At 51.1% G+C, this 19,702-nt stretch overlaps 1 protein-coding gene across 1 annotated transcript; it reads right to left on the bottom strand.

Annotated features, from left to right (window-relative positions):
- Positions 1-3,228: 3,228 nt before the first annotated feature.
- EIF3I (eukaryotic translation initiation factor 3 subunit I) lies at positions 3,229-17,837 on the bottom strand. The gene is made up of 11 exons (XM_078594293.1): positions 17,667-17,837; positions 15,467-15,559; positions 14,748-14,835; positions 14,183-14,248; positions 13,555-13,704; positions 11,880-12,007; positions 11,217-11,327; positions 10,513-10,602; positions 6,408-6,481; positions 4,837-4,929; positions 3,229-3,551 (listed from the first exon to the last, which is right to left on the bottom strand). Exons 1-11 carry the CDS (start codon positions 17,667-17,669, stop codon positions 3,470-3,472), a joined length of 978 nt encoding a protein of 325 aa, XP_078450419.1. The 5' UTR covers positions 17,670-17,837; the 3' UTR covers positions 3,229-3,469.
- Between the last annotated feature and the right edge of the window lie 1,865 nt (positions 17,838-19,702).

The following is a 19,702-nucleotide window of genomic DNA, read 5'->3' on the forward strand; positions in this document are numbered from 1 at the left end:
TTTATAATCAACGTGCGTTTAACGAGTATTCGGCCTGTGTACATTTCCACACGATAAGCCACGAGGTTGAGCTATCAATTGTGGCCAGGTAAGTTACCAAAAAGAGTTATATGGCTCAGTGGTGGTCCTTACCTGGTAAAATAAAAAAGATAGTTTTACTTTCCTTTAGACTTGACACTTGCAGCTGCGTTCTTCTCGACATCAACCCACAACACCCACACCCAGGGTGCTACCGTGGTGCATTGGTTATTAGCGCGCTGTGCCTGCACTCCAAAGGGCACCGCTTCGATCATCATGGCGTGGCAGTTGAAGCAATGGGCACGTAGTTGATAACACGTCAGTATTCAGGAGGCGGGTAAACCACAATGTGGTGATCGGTCGGTGGGTCAGTCGCGTGCGGTGGGGTAAAGTGTGGGTGCGCCCGCCTCTCTTCCAAGACGTCTCAACAGCGTGGAAGGGGAGGCCAACGTGCCCTCGGGGGGGGGGGGGGGGGGCTCTCTCTGGCTACTCCGTAGGGAAGACCCTTCCAGAATCATGAATATTTATTCACACTGGAGGAATCCGATGAGCTATAAAGCTCCATTAGGGGCACGGGGTCAGAGCGTGATAATCACCGACACGAATAACCGTGACACTGACAATAAAACCTGACACTAAAACGTAACCGCAGCGCTGCCACTGACCATAAACACTCAATGATGTAAAGAGACCTACTTGCTGTACCTCCTCCTGACCGCGCTGAGGTGGGCATTGTCCCAGACTGTCCACCTGGGGGCGTCTCGGTCCCACGAGGATCAAGGCCGTCCTCCCCCACCCACCCCCTAAATCTCACCTCGTACGGAGATCCAGTCTCGCAGCGAGCCCCACAGTCTTACAGTGAGACTCGCAGAGACCCACAGTCTTACAGAGAGACCCACAGACTCGCACAGAGACCCACATACTCGCACAAAGACCCAGTCTTACAGTCTCAGACTCGCAGAGATATACCGACCCTCATAGAGACCAAGGCTTACACAGAGACTCATAGACTCGCATAGAGATCCACATACAATGTGTTCCATGAGTGTGCACCGTCATTGTCCAACCCATGGGTTTTTTTTTTGCAGTGCACTCGGCCCGAGTGTTTTTTTTTTGCTTGAAGCGTGATGATGCCCGACTAAGTTCCCCAAAAAGCTTCCAGCACATGCAGCGAAACGTCGGACATCATTCCGAACGCGCGGTAACAAATCCTAACTACCACAGGATGTTTTTTTTTTGCATGTTCATCACAAGCATGTGGTTAATGCAGACGTGATTCCTTGCAAAAGGTTTCAGTTTGGTATTTGAACATCTTAGCACTTGTTTTATTACCAGAATGGGTTAAAACCCATTCTTAAAAATCGTTACCTACCTAGCGTTTAACTTAGTACAGGATATCTCCAGCTTTGTATTGTAAAAAAAAAACACAAACACCTGGTTAGAGTCTGGACACATAAATCTATCTTGCAAGGGAGGACCTTTGATACAGGAACGACACAGCAGGAAACAACTCGGTTCAAATGAAACAACAAAAAACACGATGCAGTTTAGCCGTTTTTCTGCCAACCCTCAAGCAGCGGCTGCACGTCTACGACACTTTGAAATAGGTGCTGCATCCCCCCCCCCACCCAGCCTCGCTTCATTCATCTCTGGCTGACAAGTCACTTTGGCTTTGTCTCCGCGTGTCTTGCCGTCTCACCGCGCGCCTCTCCATTCGTCTCGTGTCCGTAACCATCTGCGCATCCGTCTCAACCCGCGTCGCCCTTAATTACCGCACGCCCGCATTGTTCTCGCGGTCCGTGTCTCGGTGTCGTCTTCATCCGTCTCTTCGTGCGTCTCCCGATGCTCTCTCTCCCCGCGATCACCGCGGGTGCATCCATCTTCATTGTACGGTGCTTTTTCTGCAATATTTTGCTGTCTTTTCTTGGATTTTCTGTTTGCACATAGTCACTTTAAGATGTTTTCTTGTTCATGTTTTTGTTTTCTGTTTGTTGCGGTTGCCCCCGATTCAAGAGCCGAATGGCTCACAGGGCTCTCTACCTAATAAATTAACTTGAACCTCTCTCTCTGAAACTCGGGTCTCTCCCGCCTCCATTCACACACTTTGCTTCGCTGCCGGGCATGCAGACCGCACGGCGGCGCGTCAACGCGATTCTACCCCCCCCGCCCCTTCCTTGCAGTGCTCGTGTCATCTCGTCACGCGACGCTTGCATTCATTCTGGCACAGCTGTCCCGACAGCGCCAATCCCCGGCAGCACTCGCTAAACTCCAAGTGCTCGATTAATTAATAAATAAAACTGCTGGCGGCTCGCGAACAGGGTGGAGGTCGTTCCGAGAAAGGCACGGTCAGGCGACGTGAAAAAGTGGACAACTGGTGGGACGTGTGTCCATCTGACAAATTAATGTGAAGGCATCTGGGAAAGTCGTTTATGGTTGAGTCAACCAAGCTTAGCACGCCTACAGAGATACGTACCCACAAAAGATCCCCAATATAGTCTTGACAAGACTGTTGGGGCAAGTGCTGTTAGCTAGCACCTATGCAGGCCGGCACTGTGGCACACGAGGGGGTGGGTGGCCAGCAGCACACCCAGCTACTTTTGTCTACCCAGTGGCGATATTTACACACCGCAACTAGGGACTCATTTGAGGCCCAGTCGACCTAGGGGAGGCCCAGGATCAAATCAGATAATCGCCAGTGGTGTTGGTCGTGAGCGGGAATCGAACTCGGGTCGCCGGGTTCGTAGCGCAGTGCGCTAACCGTCGCACTACCGCTCCCCAGATACACGCTTACAGATATACAGAGATACCTGTACACTGACACATGCATGCACAGATATTCAAAGACCTACACACAAGACATTCACAAAGCAAAAGATGTTCCGTGCAACCATACAGGCTGTTGGGCCAAGTGCGGTTAGCGAGTGCCTCCGAGGGCTGGAATTGCGCACGAGGGGGTGGTGTGGCCAGCACCAAACAGACACCATGCGCGCGCGCACACACACAGAGAGGTTATCCTATCTGTTAAGGTAAGCATGTCGGGTACACGCATGACATTCAATGCTTCGAAACCAGGGTTGGTGGATCATAGAGACCATTAATAAGAATTCTAATGCACTCTTACAAAACCAACTCATCATTCACCATCAAGAAACCCATACAACTCGTATGTACACAAACACGCACACGCTTTCATGGTCCTCACTCCTTCTATGTTGTTTTCATTTTTTATTAAATTTTTTCCGCACGGTGCCCACACCACATGTGAACCCTGGCCACATCCAGCCTGAAGACACGCGGGGTCGCACTCGAGCAAGCAAGCCAGCGAGCCATTGAGCCAGCGAGCGTCCCAACTGACGACGCAGCCAGCGAGCCAGGCGTCCACGACGCTCCGCACCACGCCAGCCTCGCCGACCCCGTGCGGCTCTCTCTGTACTCTCCACATGCGGCCGTCCTAGTGCTCAAACTCGAAGTCGAAGTACTGCGAGTCAAAGTAGTGGATGCGTACGTAGCCGTCCTCTCCACCGCTGCTGTAGCTGCGGGGGCACAGGGAGAGCGGGCGGCAGGAGTTGGCAAGGGAGAGACGCGCGTACACCGCTCGCACGGCAATCCGTTTATACTTCGACATCTAAAACTAAACTTCTTGGTTCTTTCGGTAAAGTCACGTAGAAGGGAAGTAATGAAATAATACAAATAAAACACAATAAAATAATTCTCACGACGTTTCGGCCACAACGCAAGCAGCCGTCCTCAGGTGAAAACCAGGTCCGTCGAGGCGACAGAGTCTGAAAGACTCTGAAAGACTCTGTCGCCTCGACGGACCTGGCGACAGAGTCTTTCAGACTCTGTCGCGACAGAGTCTTTCAGACTCTGTCGCCTCGACGGACCTGGTTTTCACCTGAGGACGGCTGCTTGCGTTGTGGCCGAAACGTCGTGAGAATTATTTTATTGTGTTTTATTTGTATTATTTCATTACTTCCCTTCTACGTGACTTTACCGAAAGAACCAAGAAGATGAATCCCTGCAGTCACGAAAGCTTTAAATCGAAAAATAAAACTAAACTGTTTTTCCTTCACCAGATAAGGCTCACCCAGAGCTATACAGCTCTTTTTCAGAAGCGACCTGGCCACAAATGATAGTTCAACGAAGTGGCTTATCACGTGGAAATGTGTCGCAGCCAAATACTCTAAACGCACGTTGCTTCTAAATGTGGAGAGAAAAACCGGAGGACAGAGGAAAAATCCGCGAGAACACGCAAACTCAAAATATACAGGTGTCAGGATCGGGATCGAGCCCGCGACCTCCTGCATACCAGGCGAGGGAGTTAACATCATTATCATCATCATCATCATAGCCATCACCGGTCACGATCAATACACTGCTGGATGAAGACCTCCCCAAGCCATGGCCGCCTCTTGCAATCCTGCGACTTAGCACCTGCACACGAGCGGATTCCATTACTCAGACTCGTTGGTTGGAATCCTCTTGGACGCGTTCCATCCCCTGGCTGCTACACTCATTAGTCTTGGCCAAATGTTCCCCAAAAAAACACCAAAATTAACACCATTTCCCACTGCGCGTGAGCTTCAGCACTGGCAAGGCAAAGGCAGCGTGCGTGGTTCTGCCCACAGCGGCCCTTCGTGCACCCAGCCTCAACAGGTGCTCGCCGACAGCACCTGCGGTACGTTTATCTCACACGGATCTCTTGGGAGAGAGAGAGGCACACACAGATTGAGGGCTCTGGATCTCGAACCCAGGGCAATTAGCAGCTAGTGGTGGGTGGCTCAGGAGTCTCTCGATGAACCCTCAATCCCGGCTCACCTCTTCCCGTCGGGGTGGAACGCCACGCTGTTGATGGGCCCGAAGTGGCCCTTAACACGGCCAAACTCTTCCTCGAACACCAGGTGGAAGAACCTGCACGTGGGGTGAATGAAACATATGAAATGACATAGGAATCCTTGACATAATAATAGAACCATTCCTGCCGAAAGCACCTTGCAATGAGGCCTACACATTATTGCTATCGTCAGCCACGATCAATCCCACTGTTTGGGTGAAAGGCCTCTCTCCGCATCGTATCACTCGTGGTTTGACCATACTTCACCGCGCTGGTGAACGCCGACTGGCCCACGACCGGCCAAGAATCGAACTCGGCTCACCTGCTTCACAGTGTCGGCCGCTGACAATGGCGCCACCGCTCGGTCGCTTGTGTTGTGAGCACTCGGCTCAATTATAAGCAAAACTATTTCGGCATTAATATAAGGGAAGCATTGTTTTTGTTTTGCATTCAAACAGGCTAAGTGCTGATTGCAAATAATAACAAAATGAATGGCTGATCTCCCCCCCCGCCACCACCGCCTCGTCCCCCCTGACCCCCCCTCCCACCTCAGCCAACCCCGCCCCTACCTCCTCCTGCTTGCCCCGGCTCCAGTGCGGGCTAATGTTGCGCGTCTAAGAGGGAGCGATCGGGACTCATTCACTCGCTCCATCGGCACTCTGCCCATTACCGCCACTCTGCACGAGCACGTGCGGCTGTACGGCTCATTGGGTAATGGTGTGCATTAATTAGGAGCGTGTGTGCATGTGCGCACGTGTCTGTGTTCATGAGCATGTGTAAGTGAATATCTGTACATGCGAGTGCGGCAGTCTCTGTGTTGACGTACACGTGCAGGTGTGTATGCCCGTGTGGGGGTGTGTCTGCAGGCTCACAACAATGAGCGGAGCTCCGGGCTGCTGACACACAGCGAGTTAGCAAAGTGGGCAGCACAGGGGCGGCCTCTGCCAGCCATCACATTCAGTGAACCCATAAACACCTGGACCTGTTCCGTGACATCCTACACACTTTGCACAGCAACAAAGTGCACATAGCCTGGCACAAGCGCCTTTGGTGATGTTACCATCACATGGTGCAGTTGTTGTATACGCCTGCGTGTGTCTGTATCTGAATGTGTGCGTGTGTATGGAGAGTGGTAGTCTAGCGGTTAGTACACTTCACTATGAACCTGGCAACCCGAGTTCGATTCCCATTCACGGACAAAACCAGTGACAATTATCTGAACCACTCCTGGGCTTCCCGAGGTTGACTCGTCCTAAAATAAGTATCCGGTGTGGTGTATAAACATCACAACTGGGGAGAGAAAGGCGGTCGCGTGTGCCGCTGGCCACGCACCCCCTCGTGTGCCGTGCCGGCCTTCATAGGTGCCCACTAACAGCACTTGCCCCAAAAGTATGGTAAGGCTATACGGGGGATCTTTACCTTTGTCTTGTGTATACATGCGTGCTGGCAAAGTGCATGTATGTACGTATGTTGAACTTATTTCGCACCGTTATGTAGCCAACCGTGCTAATCGGAGGTGCGCGGGAATCGGAGGTACGGGGGAAGCCCCACTGACCTGGCCTCGAACTTGCCGATCCTGGTGGACGTGGTGGTGACGTCCATGGCCTCCTGCCCACCTCCCAGCACCACCTGTAAAGGGGGCGAGGGTGGATGCTGGGCGTGAGCGGCCGCACACCTCGCGGCTGAAGATACCGAGCGCAGGGAAACCAGAGGAGTGAGGCCGGGAGAGACACTGAGCCAGCAATGCAGAATAGCTGGGTTTGGATCAGAGTTCTCAAGCGTAGCAAGCTAACTAAACTATTTTTCCATTTCACTAGGTAAGGCCCTCTGAGCAATGGTAGCTCTTTTGGGGCTATCCATTTAGCACGTAAGCATGGAGGAGGGAGGTTAACCCAAATGCGTACACTTGCGTATGGGGGGGGGGGTCTACTGACAATGTACGTACGCATAGGAAACGGGGGGGGGGGGGTGAAGCCTCGATAATAATTTGTTCTAAATTGGCTTTCAAATGAGTTAGGTAGTGAGGCGGTGGACTGTCTGTTTGCTTAAACACGTTAATATTATTAATCCTTGATCGTTTATGCGTGGATTAAATATCGGCCGTTTTATAGGATTCGGGGAGGGTGGGGTGCGTCAAGCGTACGTACGCAGGTGGGAGGGGGGTGTAAAAAGTACGCGTGCGTACAGGGAGGGGGGGGAGGGGTCAAGTTATGACAGATTTTTGCGTACCTACTAAATGGATGGCCCCTTTTCATTTGCAACCTGGCCACAAATGATCGCTCGACAAAGTGGCTTATGTAGGAAATGTTATATTGCAGCCAAATACTCTAAATGCCTGTTTCTAAATATGGAGGGAAAGACGAGAGGACCCGGAGACAACGCCGATGGGTCTCAGTCACCAATGATTGTACAAAATACCCCATCACATTCAATTGTGTTTTGGCAAAAATTCTGAAAATAATAATAATTTATTTACTGTGGAAGGGAACGTGAAAAACAATGCCCCCTGGGGTGTGAATATAAAATCACTAAGTGCCAACCCAAGCTGCTGATACCATCACTTCACACTATTTAATTGTTTTTGGAATCAGTTTTTAAGGTTTACAAGCGAACATAATCGTAAAAATGTATCCACCTGTGCATGGTCATCCAATTTCACATTCCAATAAAGGATTGGAAAAGTCTCTGCCATTAGTAATGGCATTAGAGTTACACATTAAGTATTAACCATTGCTATCCAACACCGAACCGCTTAATCACGTGTCTGCACAGCTGTGTGAGATAGACCACAGAAAATATTACGGGCCGCAGGCCATCGAAGTCTCGTCTCAGTGGGTCATCCACGTAGTCTGCAGAATTGGTTTAGGCAGTGTCGGCTCTCTCCAGTGAACACCCGACGGCACGACTGGGATTTAATTTGTAAAACAACGAAAAAAATCGGGCAAACGTTTGAACGCGGAACACGAACAGACGTCGCTCTCCGACAAAGCACCAACTCCCGACGCGACACGCTCGCCGGGCCCATTCCCCAACAGCGGAACGCTCTCCTCCGACGGTGACAGGATTAACATCTGCGGCAACAACGCTGCTGCGCAGGGGTCATCAATTACAAAGCGAAAGAGGGAAACATTTGTGGGGCGGAGAAGGAAACAACCTCTTCTCTCCGCCGCCGCTTACGTCTCCACCCACCCATTCACCACTGCCGTCACTCCGCTGCCCCCCCCCCCGCCTCCTTCACCCCACACCCCCGGGCTGGACTCACACAGGGCGACACTGGGCGACACTCCATGCTCATTTGCCCGTGACAGTCGTGCATAATTAAGGCACAAAAATCTCGCTCTCCCGGCAAAGGCGATGGCAATTATTGCGATAATGCACGCGCGTGCACACGTCCATGCGCGCGCACGCACGCGCGCACGCACACACGCACGCACGCGCGCTCCCGGATCGACGCTCGTTAATCATGGTGGGTGATTGCGGGGGTGGAAGGGCTGAGGGGTAGTGGCTCCCCCCCACCCGATAACGCCAACGCAACCGCGCGTGAAATAGAGTAATACATCCTCCAGGACGTACACACGGACACACGCATACACGCGCGCCCGTGAGCCTCTTTTCCAGTGGATGAGATCCCCAGTATCGAGCGTCGATTCCCTGGGGAGGTTAAAGCCTGTGTAACCAGGGCATTACAGTACAAAAATAATGATGCTGATGACACGGCGATTATAGCGAGCGGTGGCACTGCAGGATAGCGTTGAAGAGCTTAACGAAGGAGGCTGAAGAGTCAGGGTACAGATAAATATGCGCAGCGTCGTAGCCGTGTCCAGTACATGTACCGAACAAAAGGCGATAACTGTTCCAGCGTTCGAGCGACGCAAATGACAAACACAACTGTTTGTTTATCCAGGCCAATTATTGAAGACGGACCGATGCAAGAATTTGTGATTTTACCATCTCAATGTTTCTCATTTGTCGTCTCGTTAACACAGATTTGTGAGCTCCATTAGCCCCGAGTGTTCTCCGATACAGAATGTTCTGCTCACTCGATACGGATCCCTCATTTTAATCAGGCAAAGAACCCTAGTCTCATCCGATACAGAACCCTCTTTCTCATACGATACAGAACCCTGTTCTCATGCAATACGAAGCCCTCATGCCATTTTATACAGAACCCTCAGCTCATCCTATACAGAGCCCTCATCTCATCCCATACAGAAACCTCGTCTCGTCCGACACAGAACCCTTACCTCATCTAATACAGAACCATCGTCTCAGCCAATAGGCTGTGCGAGACGAGGGTCGCCACGACATTAAAACCCCACCACCATCACCACAGCCAGCACGATCGCCGTCCCAATCACCACCACAACCATCACGATCGCTGTCCCAATCACCACCACTGTCATCACGAATGGATCCTCGCTGTCCTCTCCGTGACCCGTAACACTCCCACGTAGGGCAGCAGCACCAACACAGCGGAGGCAGGGGGGGGCGGGGTTGAGGTCCCCCCCCCTTCCCCCCTGCCTCCCCCAACGTTACTGCGTTTGCATCACAGCCGCCAGGAGCCCCCCCTTACGTAACCTGGATTTACGAGCCACGCTCGCGCACCCCACTCGCCCCACCCCCTGCCGCCAACCCCACCTTAACCCGCCGCTCGCCCAGCTTTAGGCATGCAGACTCACGGCGACAAAGTGCACATAGCCGGACACAAGCGCCGGTGGTGATGTCACCGTCACATAGCACAGTTGTTGTATACGCCTGTGTGTGTGTCTGTATCTGCGGGTGTGCGTTCGTACACAGAGCTTTAGTGTAGCGGTTAGCGCGCTCTTCTACAAACCCGGCGATCCGAGTTCGACACCGGTGACGATTATCTGAACTGGTCCCAAGCCTCCCCTAGGTCAACTCGTCCTGAAAGGAGTTGCTGGCATGGTGAGTAAACATCACCACCGGGGAGATAAAGGCTGATCCCCAATAAAACCTTGACAGCACTTGCCCCAATAGCCGGTACGCAAGGACAATATTAATCTAAAGTTACAGCCCCATGTCAATCCACTGATGGATGAAACCTTGGCTGAATGTTCGGGTCTGGGGTAGTTTTATGGACTGGGTTGGCTTGAGTGGCTAGGGCTACTGCTTGGTAGGCCAAATAGTGAGAGCAAGGGGCAGGGCGAGTGTCCATGCGGTTACAGTTTAATGGTAGGTCTAATATTCGTTTGGTGAGGTGTAATGTTCGTTTGATGAATATGGATGGGGGGGGGAGGGGCGGCTAAGGGTAGGGGCTAGGGGTACGGTCAGGTCAGCTCGTGTGATTAGGAGCATGGATACTTATCTCTGGTTGGCTATAGCAGTCGATCTTTGTAGTGCCACGGATTGGCTGGCTAGAGACTGTGCTCTGTCCCCTCGCCCTTTATCGCCATGCACAGCTCTATTCACTTCCTATTCACTTTCCGTTCTCTGCTCACCTATATCATTTAGGACCGCCCTCCGGCTGGACGAGATCGCGGAGCGGGGAGTGATAAGTGGGTACAATTTTACAACGACCCCAAGATCAGGGGGCTGCCCACCCTCCCCCCCCGCAAAAAAAATTCTAATGATAGGCCCGATGGTCCATTATGTAACGGCGGCCCAAAATTTGACTCAATAGGCCCGATGGCCCCACTCACGTGATCGTGTGTGGGCGAGATGGCGGCCGAGTTGATGGGCCGGTCCGTCTTGTAGGTCTTGAGAAGCTCCAGGGAGTCGGCGTCGTACAGCTGCAGCAGAGAAGGCGCACGACCATGCGGCACGCACGGTCAGGAGGGGGGGGGGCGACGCAGTCCGGCCTGGGAATGAATATATTACACCCCCCCCCCCCCCCGTGGCCCCTTCATGTCCCGCTGCCCCCACTTGCACGCCAGCGTTACTAATGTGCACACTTGCACACACGTGCGTTTATGTGTGTACATTCATGCGCCTGTAACAACAAACTATTCAGTACAGCAGTCGTGTAATAACAGACAAAAAAATTAATCTATATTTTCGCTGACCATGCATGCATAAAGTTGCGTGTCTGAGCACTGATAGATTGTACGCGTTTACATCCTTTTACAAAAACATTCGAAAGAACAAACAAGGCAGAACAAGGGCTTTTTGAGAAAACTTCAGATGTAGTTCTGTGGAAAAATCTAGCGGGGCCGTTCACTGACACAGGGGAGTGCACTGCTCGCCGCGATAGCTCCAAAGACGTTAATCGATTGTAGCAGGATGGCAACGCAATGGGTGTGAATGCGACTGGAATATAACTGCAGGTAAACAAATACAAACACCCTAACGAGGTTAATTTTTGATGACGGTTTCAGCTCTGTGTGCGCGAGCGTGGCTCGCGTACCTTGGCGGTGGTGTCTTTGGAGGCCGAGATGACCATGGTGAGATCCAGCGAGGTCTGGATGTCGTGGATCTGCTTCGTGTGCTCCTTGGTGCGTGACAGCACCTCCCCGGTCTGCAGTCACGCACACAAAGACTGCTGTTGACGAGCACCGACGTACGGTGTACGAGCGGCTGGTGTGACCAGAACGATGTCCGAACGTCTGTCTCCCCAGTGCTGAGGTTTACACACCGTACATCGTACTAATTGTAAGGGTAATTCAACCTCGGGGAGGCCCAGGACTAGTTATTGGTTCGATATCTCTCCTCATTGCACTAACTGCTAATATCTTAACCAGTGCCGTCCTCCTCCACCTTCACGCATGCGCACAAACCAGTGTGGCGAAGTATGTTCAAACAAGCAACTTAGACCGAAACTGCATGGGGAGGCGTTCATTCAGCAGGGGATAGACGTGGACGCTATTGGACATCTGCGAAAAAGAGCTTCATGGTTCATTGGATTCTTCCTGTCTAAATAAATATTCTGATAAACATTCTAAAGACCCTGATTGGATTCTGAACAGGATGATTATTAAATCCCACCATACACTCATCCACGCGCCCTCCCGACACACCCTCACCGCACACCGAACTCTTGCCACACTCGCCGCCCTCGCCACTCGCTCACCTTGCGGCAGAATTGGCAGAGCTCGCCGTTCTCCATGCCGGCGATGATGTACTCCCCGAGCGAGCCCCAGATGGCGCTCGTCACCTTCGACTCCTTGCACGGGATCTTCATGAATGGCTCATTGTCGGCTGGGGACGCACGCGGAGCAGGCGGCACGGTTAACACCGGCTGTCTTATTTCTGTAACTTTTACAGACAAGCTAACCGGCTTCTCCCCATCTCGACGATGCTTAACTCCACGTAACCGTGGTATGGACTAAGCACGCCTGGGAGCTGCGGCTACGTACGTACGTCCTCGCCAGCGGCGCTTGCTCCTCCAATTAGGACAGTTGGCTACATACGGTGCGAAAGAAGTTCAAAATACATACCTCCTCCATGTGGGGGATTTAACAAGTGGCAATGGACAACTGAGGATATTTGACGCACTGCCCCTCTGCTGACAACCAAGCCCGCGGGGGGGTCAATGAATGGTGGTCACCCATACGAGCAACTATCCAAGCGCAAACCTGCTTAGCTTCAACTATCTGAAGAAAATGAGCTATTTCTGAGTGATTTGGCTATCGGTCCGGTCCCCGACAACTGCTGACACATCACCCCCCCCCCACCACATCATGATGCGTCTACCCTCAATGAGGCTAAAGCTGGATAAAGCAGTGTATGTATAGTCGCCATTTGATTGAATGGGCTCAGATAAGATACATTCGATTATCAGGCCACTAACGATTCACCCTCAACCCAACCCCCCTCCTACCTGCCCGGATGAAGCAATCAATACCAATTGTTTGCAGTCAGGATTAGATTTAAGAATATTATTTGTGTCTCATATGTGCTGCCTTTTGTATTACCTACTTCATAGGTCCTGTCTTGTTCATTTCAATGGGTCTAAAGGCATCATTTGTCTATCTTGCTAATCAGCCACAATCACCAAACTGTTGGGTGACAGCATCTCTAACGCTCCTATGATGTAGCATTCAACTGAGGATTTAAATATAATTTGGAGTAAGCATGAAAACTATTTCGATGCACGTATCGTGCGCGCAACAATGGATTTTAATCAACAATTCAACAAAATATGACGGGGCTACTACGGATGACCTCCTTCTCTGTGACCGTGATGGGAGCGCTTCTGGGTGCAGTGGTGATACAAGAGCTCCACCTAGTGACCGGCAGCAAGCTCACATCGGTCATCCGAAGGAAGATAGTGAACCCTGCCATGCTAAAGTGGAATTTCCAGTGCCAGCACGGGACTGCCAACGGAGAGACGCTTCGCCCCATGCTTGTTTTAGCAGAAGGAATGTATTGATTCATTAGTTAAAATCTATCCTTATTCTCAGATCACATATCTAATTATTCATGAATGATACAAATTATATGCTCTTACCTGAAGAGAACAAGACAGACTATCACAACATACAACACATTACCAACAAGACCGTATAAACGAACCAAACATTTTTTATTGTTGAATTGAACCCTGCCCCTCAATCACGACTCCAAATTGTGAACCCCCCCCCCTACCAAATCGTGACAATTTATTGAATCGCAACGGCATGAATCGCTGCACGCTTAATCGCCTGATCCTAGCCGCCGAGACTCAAGACGAAAGGTGTCAAAAACTGCGAGCCGCCGGTCCTCCGACCTCCAGCCTACAACCTCTGCAGTCCCACGCCACTCACTGATCTGGCTGGGGTCCCGCAGGTCGAAGAGGTGGATGAAGCAGTCGTAGCCCATCTGCTTGTCTGTGGTGAACATGACGATGTTTCCGCTGAAGTCGAAGCCGCACGTCCTCACCGCCGACTTGGTCTCGACCAAGCTGATCTGCTTCCCTGCACCGCGGGACGCACGGCAGCATTTCAACAGCTTAGTTCGGCAAGCTAAGGGGGGGTCATATCGCTCATAAGCAGGGCGTACTGGCATACGCCTGTGAACCAGAGTTTTGGGGACATGGGTGGGTGGATCACGCAGGGATTTGTGAAACTCCCAAATCCAGTGGGCTGTGTACAAAGTGGGCAGGAGACAGCAGCCCAGCAAAAAGAGACTTTAATCTGCATGTCCTGCTAATCTGGGGGCAAGTTGAACTATGGGAGGCCTAGGACTGCTCTCCACACAGACAAATACACAAAGATCCCCTGCATAGCCTTAACAGACTGTTGAGGCAAGTGCTGCTAGCGAGCACCCATGAAGGCTGAGACATATACACACTCACTCGCACACATACGCACTCACACACAGACTCAAACACTTGCACGCACAGATGTGCACACAAGACTCAAATACAACAAGGCACTCGTTGCTCAGCCTTACCCGTATGACAGTCCCACAGGCGACACGTGTTGTCGGCTGCTCCGGTCAGTACGTTCTTCGTGTCCCCTGCATCGTCACCACCAGGTCAAGGGAAATTCTGCTGCAACACAAACTCCTCCCGTGCTTCTCAACACGGCGTCTTCAGATGCGGTCACGCTTAGGCCCCGAATCACCGATGACCAGATCACCCGGAATGAACCCTATTTCGTCACGATCTCAGAAGCTAAGCAGGGGTTTGAAGCCTGGACAATGCTTGGGATGAGCGACCATAATGCTATGCTGCCCCCATACACCACAACTTCCTTCCCTCGGCCTTCCATGCTGTCGACTCCCTGCCCCTGTTCGAGTCCAGGCTCAAGACATTCCTTGCTTTCCTCTGCCTATAACTGTCTCTGTCTGCAAAATGAAAAAAACATAATTTCTGAACCAGGTCCAAATATGAGATCACATTTCACGTCCACACAGACGCTTTATAAATCTAAATCATATTGTACAATGTGGCAAAGCATTGTGGAGTAGCATGCCATGATGTGGCTCGCGGGACACACAGCCGTCGTGAGGATACAGTCCACGTCCACACACCACACGGCTCCCTGGTGTCCATTGTAGGTGCCCAGGCGCTCGCCATTCACCGAGTACCAGACATTCACAATCTGCTCGCACACAAATGTAAAGACACATACACACACCACACAGGTAAGTTACAATGTGTCTCCATGCTCGAAAGAGCTATGGTGCAATGCTTGTCTGCACTGTTTCTGCACTGGTGGCTCTGATGAAGTGGTGCAGATTCCATTCTCAAGAAGGGAGGCCACACACACTCCCACGCAAGAACAAAAAATAAAACACCCGTGTTTTTGACCTGCCACTCTCCATTGTTTTGAGAGGCACAATGGGAATGTACACAAGCTGTCCAAGTTTATCCATTAAGGATGCTTACAATTTTGAAATAACTTGATGGACCAATATTTGCGGCCATGCAAAGAAACTCACAAATGTGCGGATACATGCACTGGACACACCGATACACGAGCGCGTTCTAATGCACGTGGGCTATTCACACTGTTAGTTCGAAAACAAAACCTTTTAGAAAGTATTTACATGACAATCACCAAAGGAATTGGACAGATTTGAGCATTGGTATTGGTGAACTGTGCAGTGGCGTTTAACATCAATTTGTTTATCGGTTTCATAGTTTTTGTTTTCAAACGGCCGTACGGACAGACACAGGGACAGACAAAATATTTCCTGCAATCAGATCTCTCCTCAAAAACAATGCCAGACCTGGTCCTTGGCAGAGGAGAAGAGCAGGTCTCCCTCTCGGTTGTATTTGATCTGTGTGATAGAACGCTCATGTCCCTGCAGCAGGATGGGTTTCTGCAATGAACCACGTGGAACAGAAAAAGTACAGGCACAGGTCACACAAGGAGTCACGCGCGGGTCGACCACGAGTGACAGCGGGGTCAGGCATTCAGCCAAGTGGAGGGGACACAGTCGTCAGGTTTTCGGCCTTCCCAGCAGATATGTGGTGAGATGTTAACTACCTCGCCTGGTATACAGGAGGTCGTGGGTTCAATCTCGACCGCGACGCCTGCTGTATATTTGGAGTTTGTGTTCTCCGCCATGGTCGCATGGATTTTTCTCCGGGTCCTCCAGTTTTTCCCTCCACATTTAGAAACATCCGTTTACAATATTTTGTTGCTGTACATTTTCATGATGATAAGCCACTTCGTTGAGCTATCATTTGTAGCCAGGTTGCTTCTAAAAAAGAGCTATACAGCGCAGTGGGCCTTGCCGAGTGAAATACAAACGTTTTTAGATGCAATACAAGTTCAGACGTCCTTATATTAATTCTAGATTTGAAGTTTTCGTGACTGCAAAGGTCCATACTCTTTGGTTTTTTCGGTAAAGTTACGTAGGTAAAACATAAAATAAGAATACATTAAATCACGACGTTTCGGAGGCAACACAAGCTTCCGTCTTCAGGTGGCACCGTCACAGCAAAATTACGAGATCAAGTGATTTTTACTGTATCAATTACTGTATCAAGTGATTTTGCTGTGACGGTGCCACCTGAAGACGGAAGCTTGTGTTGCCTCCGAAACGTCGTGATTTAATTTGTCCTCATATTAAGTTCAGAGGTCCTTATATCCGAAGTGTGCTTGCATCAGAAATTGTCCGTTTCCTTCCAATCAAATAGTGTCATGCAAGAACGCGTTGCTTATATCAGAAGGGGACTAACACAAGGTTTGTTTGTATCGAGCTTCTATTGCAATGACGCACATTGGCTACGATTGACAGCAGTTTCTCGGCCACGTACAATCGTTGCAAAACTGAATTAACGGTTTTTCAGTGCAGCAGTCCAACAACCACACTGAACATTTCAACATCGTCCTAATAATAATGTCCAAGCGGGGTGTCATTTTGCAGGTGATTATGTGCCGTTTTAGACTTTTTGGCTTATATGTCGAACGGGCCAATTGAATGATACATATAGTATACTCAACCGAATACACACCATCGTCATCCCAGCATGGATGAATGGATTAATGTAAGTTCGTCTGAGCACGTCAAGCCACACGAACAGATTAATTAACATCCATTGCTGTGCAAATTGATTTGACACATTACGCCCAAGTAAAAAAAAAGCCAATTCGCAATTATGCAAAGTATTACCAACATCTTGAAATCGTCGGAAATCTTGGAACTGCCCAGTATGTAACGTGTAATATTTTGTTCAGTGACGTTTCTTGACGGTAAATCTATCTCTAACCTACGGTTGCTGTGTTGAGACTAGGAGCACGCTACTTCTCACGCATTATAATTATCAACGTACAAATCAAACGTTGATGGTCCAGCAACAGATTCACTCCGGTGACGTCGTCACGGCGCTTGTGCCAGGCTAGGTGCACTCCGAGGCCCCAGGTATAATATGAGTTAACTACCCGAGATGACTGACCCGTCACCTGTGCTTCCTGCTAGTCACTCGCTCACCGACGATCAGTCCCCGCCTCCGTACCACTCTTCTTTCGCTACTACCGTACAATGGTTAATGTCAACGTACTGTGAATGTTGAACTTCTTTCGCACCGCACGTAGCCAATCGGTTGGCGACGTATCGACTCCTATCAATCGGTTTCGCCTGCACTAGGCTAAGGCGTCTTACACGGTCCAGCGCGGTGTGCTGTGTGGCCTCTCCCCTTCGGCGAGCGCGACTTACGAACAAAAAGACATTGACAGCAGCAACAGCAACTTCTCCCAAGTCTACAGAAGACGGTAACGATTCGCCTTCGAGACTCGGGGGGTGGAGGAGGAGGAGGGGAGGCGGCGAAACAGAACCGGGGGAGTCAAATCCCCGGGGCCTTCTCACGTGCGGAGCCGCAAGAAACCTAAGAATCGCGCGCATGCAGCGCGGCTCCCACACCCAACGCGCCCGTCTCTCTCCCCCCCATCCCCCCCGTCTCTCCCCCCCCACCCCCCCGTACCATGGCGAGGCGCTGGGTGATCCCGGCTCCAGACGGGCCGAGGCGGTGGCGGGAGGTGCGGGGTCGGGGATATTTCAGCGACCGGCTGGCTACGTTCACGGGCCGCGGCAAAGCGCTCGGCTGCCCTCGGTCTTGCTCGAAGAGAGACGGACGTGACGACAGAGCGCGCACGGAAGTGGGGGCCGGTGGAGCACATGACGTCACGCTCAAGAGACGGCTGTGATGACGTCACGCGCAAGAGACGGCTGTGAAGACGTCACGCTCAAGGGCGGCGGTGGTAAGGTCACGTTCAAAAGCAGTGGTAAGACGTCACGCCCAAGAGCGGCGGTGATCACGTCACGGTTAAGAGTGGTGATGATGACGTCACGCCAAAGAGCGGCGGTGATGAGGTCGCGAACAAGAGCTGTGGTGATGACGTCACGCTGAATCGCAAGAGCAGCGGTGATGGCATCACGCTCAAGAACGGTGACGATGCCGTCACACTGAGATGTTGGTCGTGTATGTAGATAGCCCCGTGACGTCATCGTCACCGTGACAAGCGATTACGTCAGTGCGTACTTGCGTGTGTGGATGTAGCCAACCGTGCTGATCAGAGGTGCGGGGGTGGGTAGGAGGACAGCAAGCTAAACGCACACAAAAAGCACTTTTTTTTTTAAATAAATGGGTTCGTCAATCCTGGTGATTTAAAAGTGCAGAGCTCCCAGTGGCTTTCTGAACAGGGTCAGGAAGAGCGTTCCAGACGGCCGTGGCTGAGCCAAAAGCCTCCGCCGCTGCTGCTCGCGAGGAGGTGCGTGCGTAAGGCACTGGGATGGAAACGATGACCACCGACAAAGAAAGTAAAATAAGGACCTCGTTGTCTTTATATAAATCGCGGTTGCTGAGCACAAGGCACCAACAGGAGCGAAACGTGAAGCGGCCAGCAACGAGCACCACGATTACAACTGCACATTGCTCAGTGATGCTGCTGCGTTGACAGTGGTGCACTGGCACAATTCACAACAAGCAGAAACTCAACACGTTTGTCCACAGCAGAGAACGAAGGGCCATTGTCCGAAACGTCGCCTATTTAAATTTTTGTCTTCAGGCGGGTTATCTTCTATTCTGGCGCCCCGTGGTACCCCAACGCGTTCCCGAGTAGAATGCCAATGTCGATGTCTGCCAGCCACGAGAGGGCTCCAGGAGAACGGAGTTCGTGTCGTGAAGTCTCCTCCTATTCCTCTGCCTCCTCCTATTCCTCCTATTCCTTTGCCACCTATTGCTCCTCCTCCTATTCCTCCTATTCCTCTGCCTCCTCCTATTCCTCCTCCTCCTATTCCTTTGCCTCCTATTGCTCCTCCTCCTCCTATTCCTCCTATTCCTCGGCCTCCTCTGTTGAAGGGGCACAGAACCACCGCAGTGGTTTAACTGCATGGCCCCAAAGTTTTGACTGCGTGGCCACAATTGCACTACCGTGGCTGGACTTTTTCAAGGCAATTGCTGACGAAATATGGTGCATTGGCATAACCCACTTCAGAATCTCTATTTATACTGGAGGAATCCGATGAGCTACAAAGCGCTTTATCACAGAGGTCGTAAATATAATTTTAATCGGATTAAAACGTTTTATGATGTCCAGAAATCTTGTTAATTGAGATCGGCTGTCATCACACACGGGGCACGGGAGTGGACGAGGAGGACCTGAACAATCAACACGCAGGAGGCGTTCGCCACCAATTTTATCCATAATACAGGTTTATGTTTTCGTGGTGGTAGATCGCGTAAATATAAATGTGTCGTCAAACTCGCCACCACCACCACCGCCGCCGACACAGTCAACATTGGTGAGGTTTGTCGCGTCGACAGAACGTGCCCCACAGCGTTCGCAATCTTCTCCGTGTTCTAATCCAAGGCCGTAGCCATGGAATCAACATGGGGGGGGGGGGGGGGGGAATCTTCCAGGGGGTCTAGGGGTGTTCCCCCCCCCCCCCAAAAAAATCTAAATTTGAAAACCAATTTCCTGCCATTTCCTGTCTAAAATATTTAAAAAAATCACTAAC

The sequence above is a fragment of the Lampetra planeri genome, chromosome 5 (assembly GCF_965212315.1).
Source record: "Lampetra planeri chromosome 5, kcLamPlan1.2.h2, whole genome shotgun sequence".
Classification (NCBI taxonomy): Eukaryota; Metazoa; Chordata; class Hyperoartia; order Petromyzontiformes; family Petromyzontidae; genus Lampetra; species Lampetra planeri.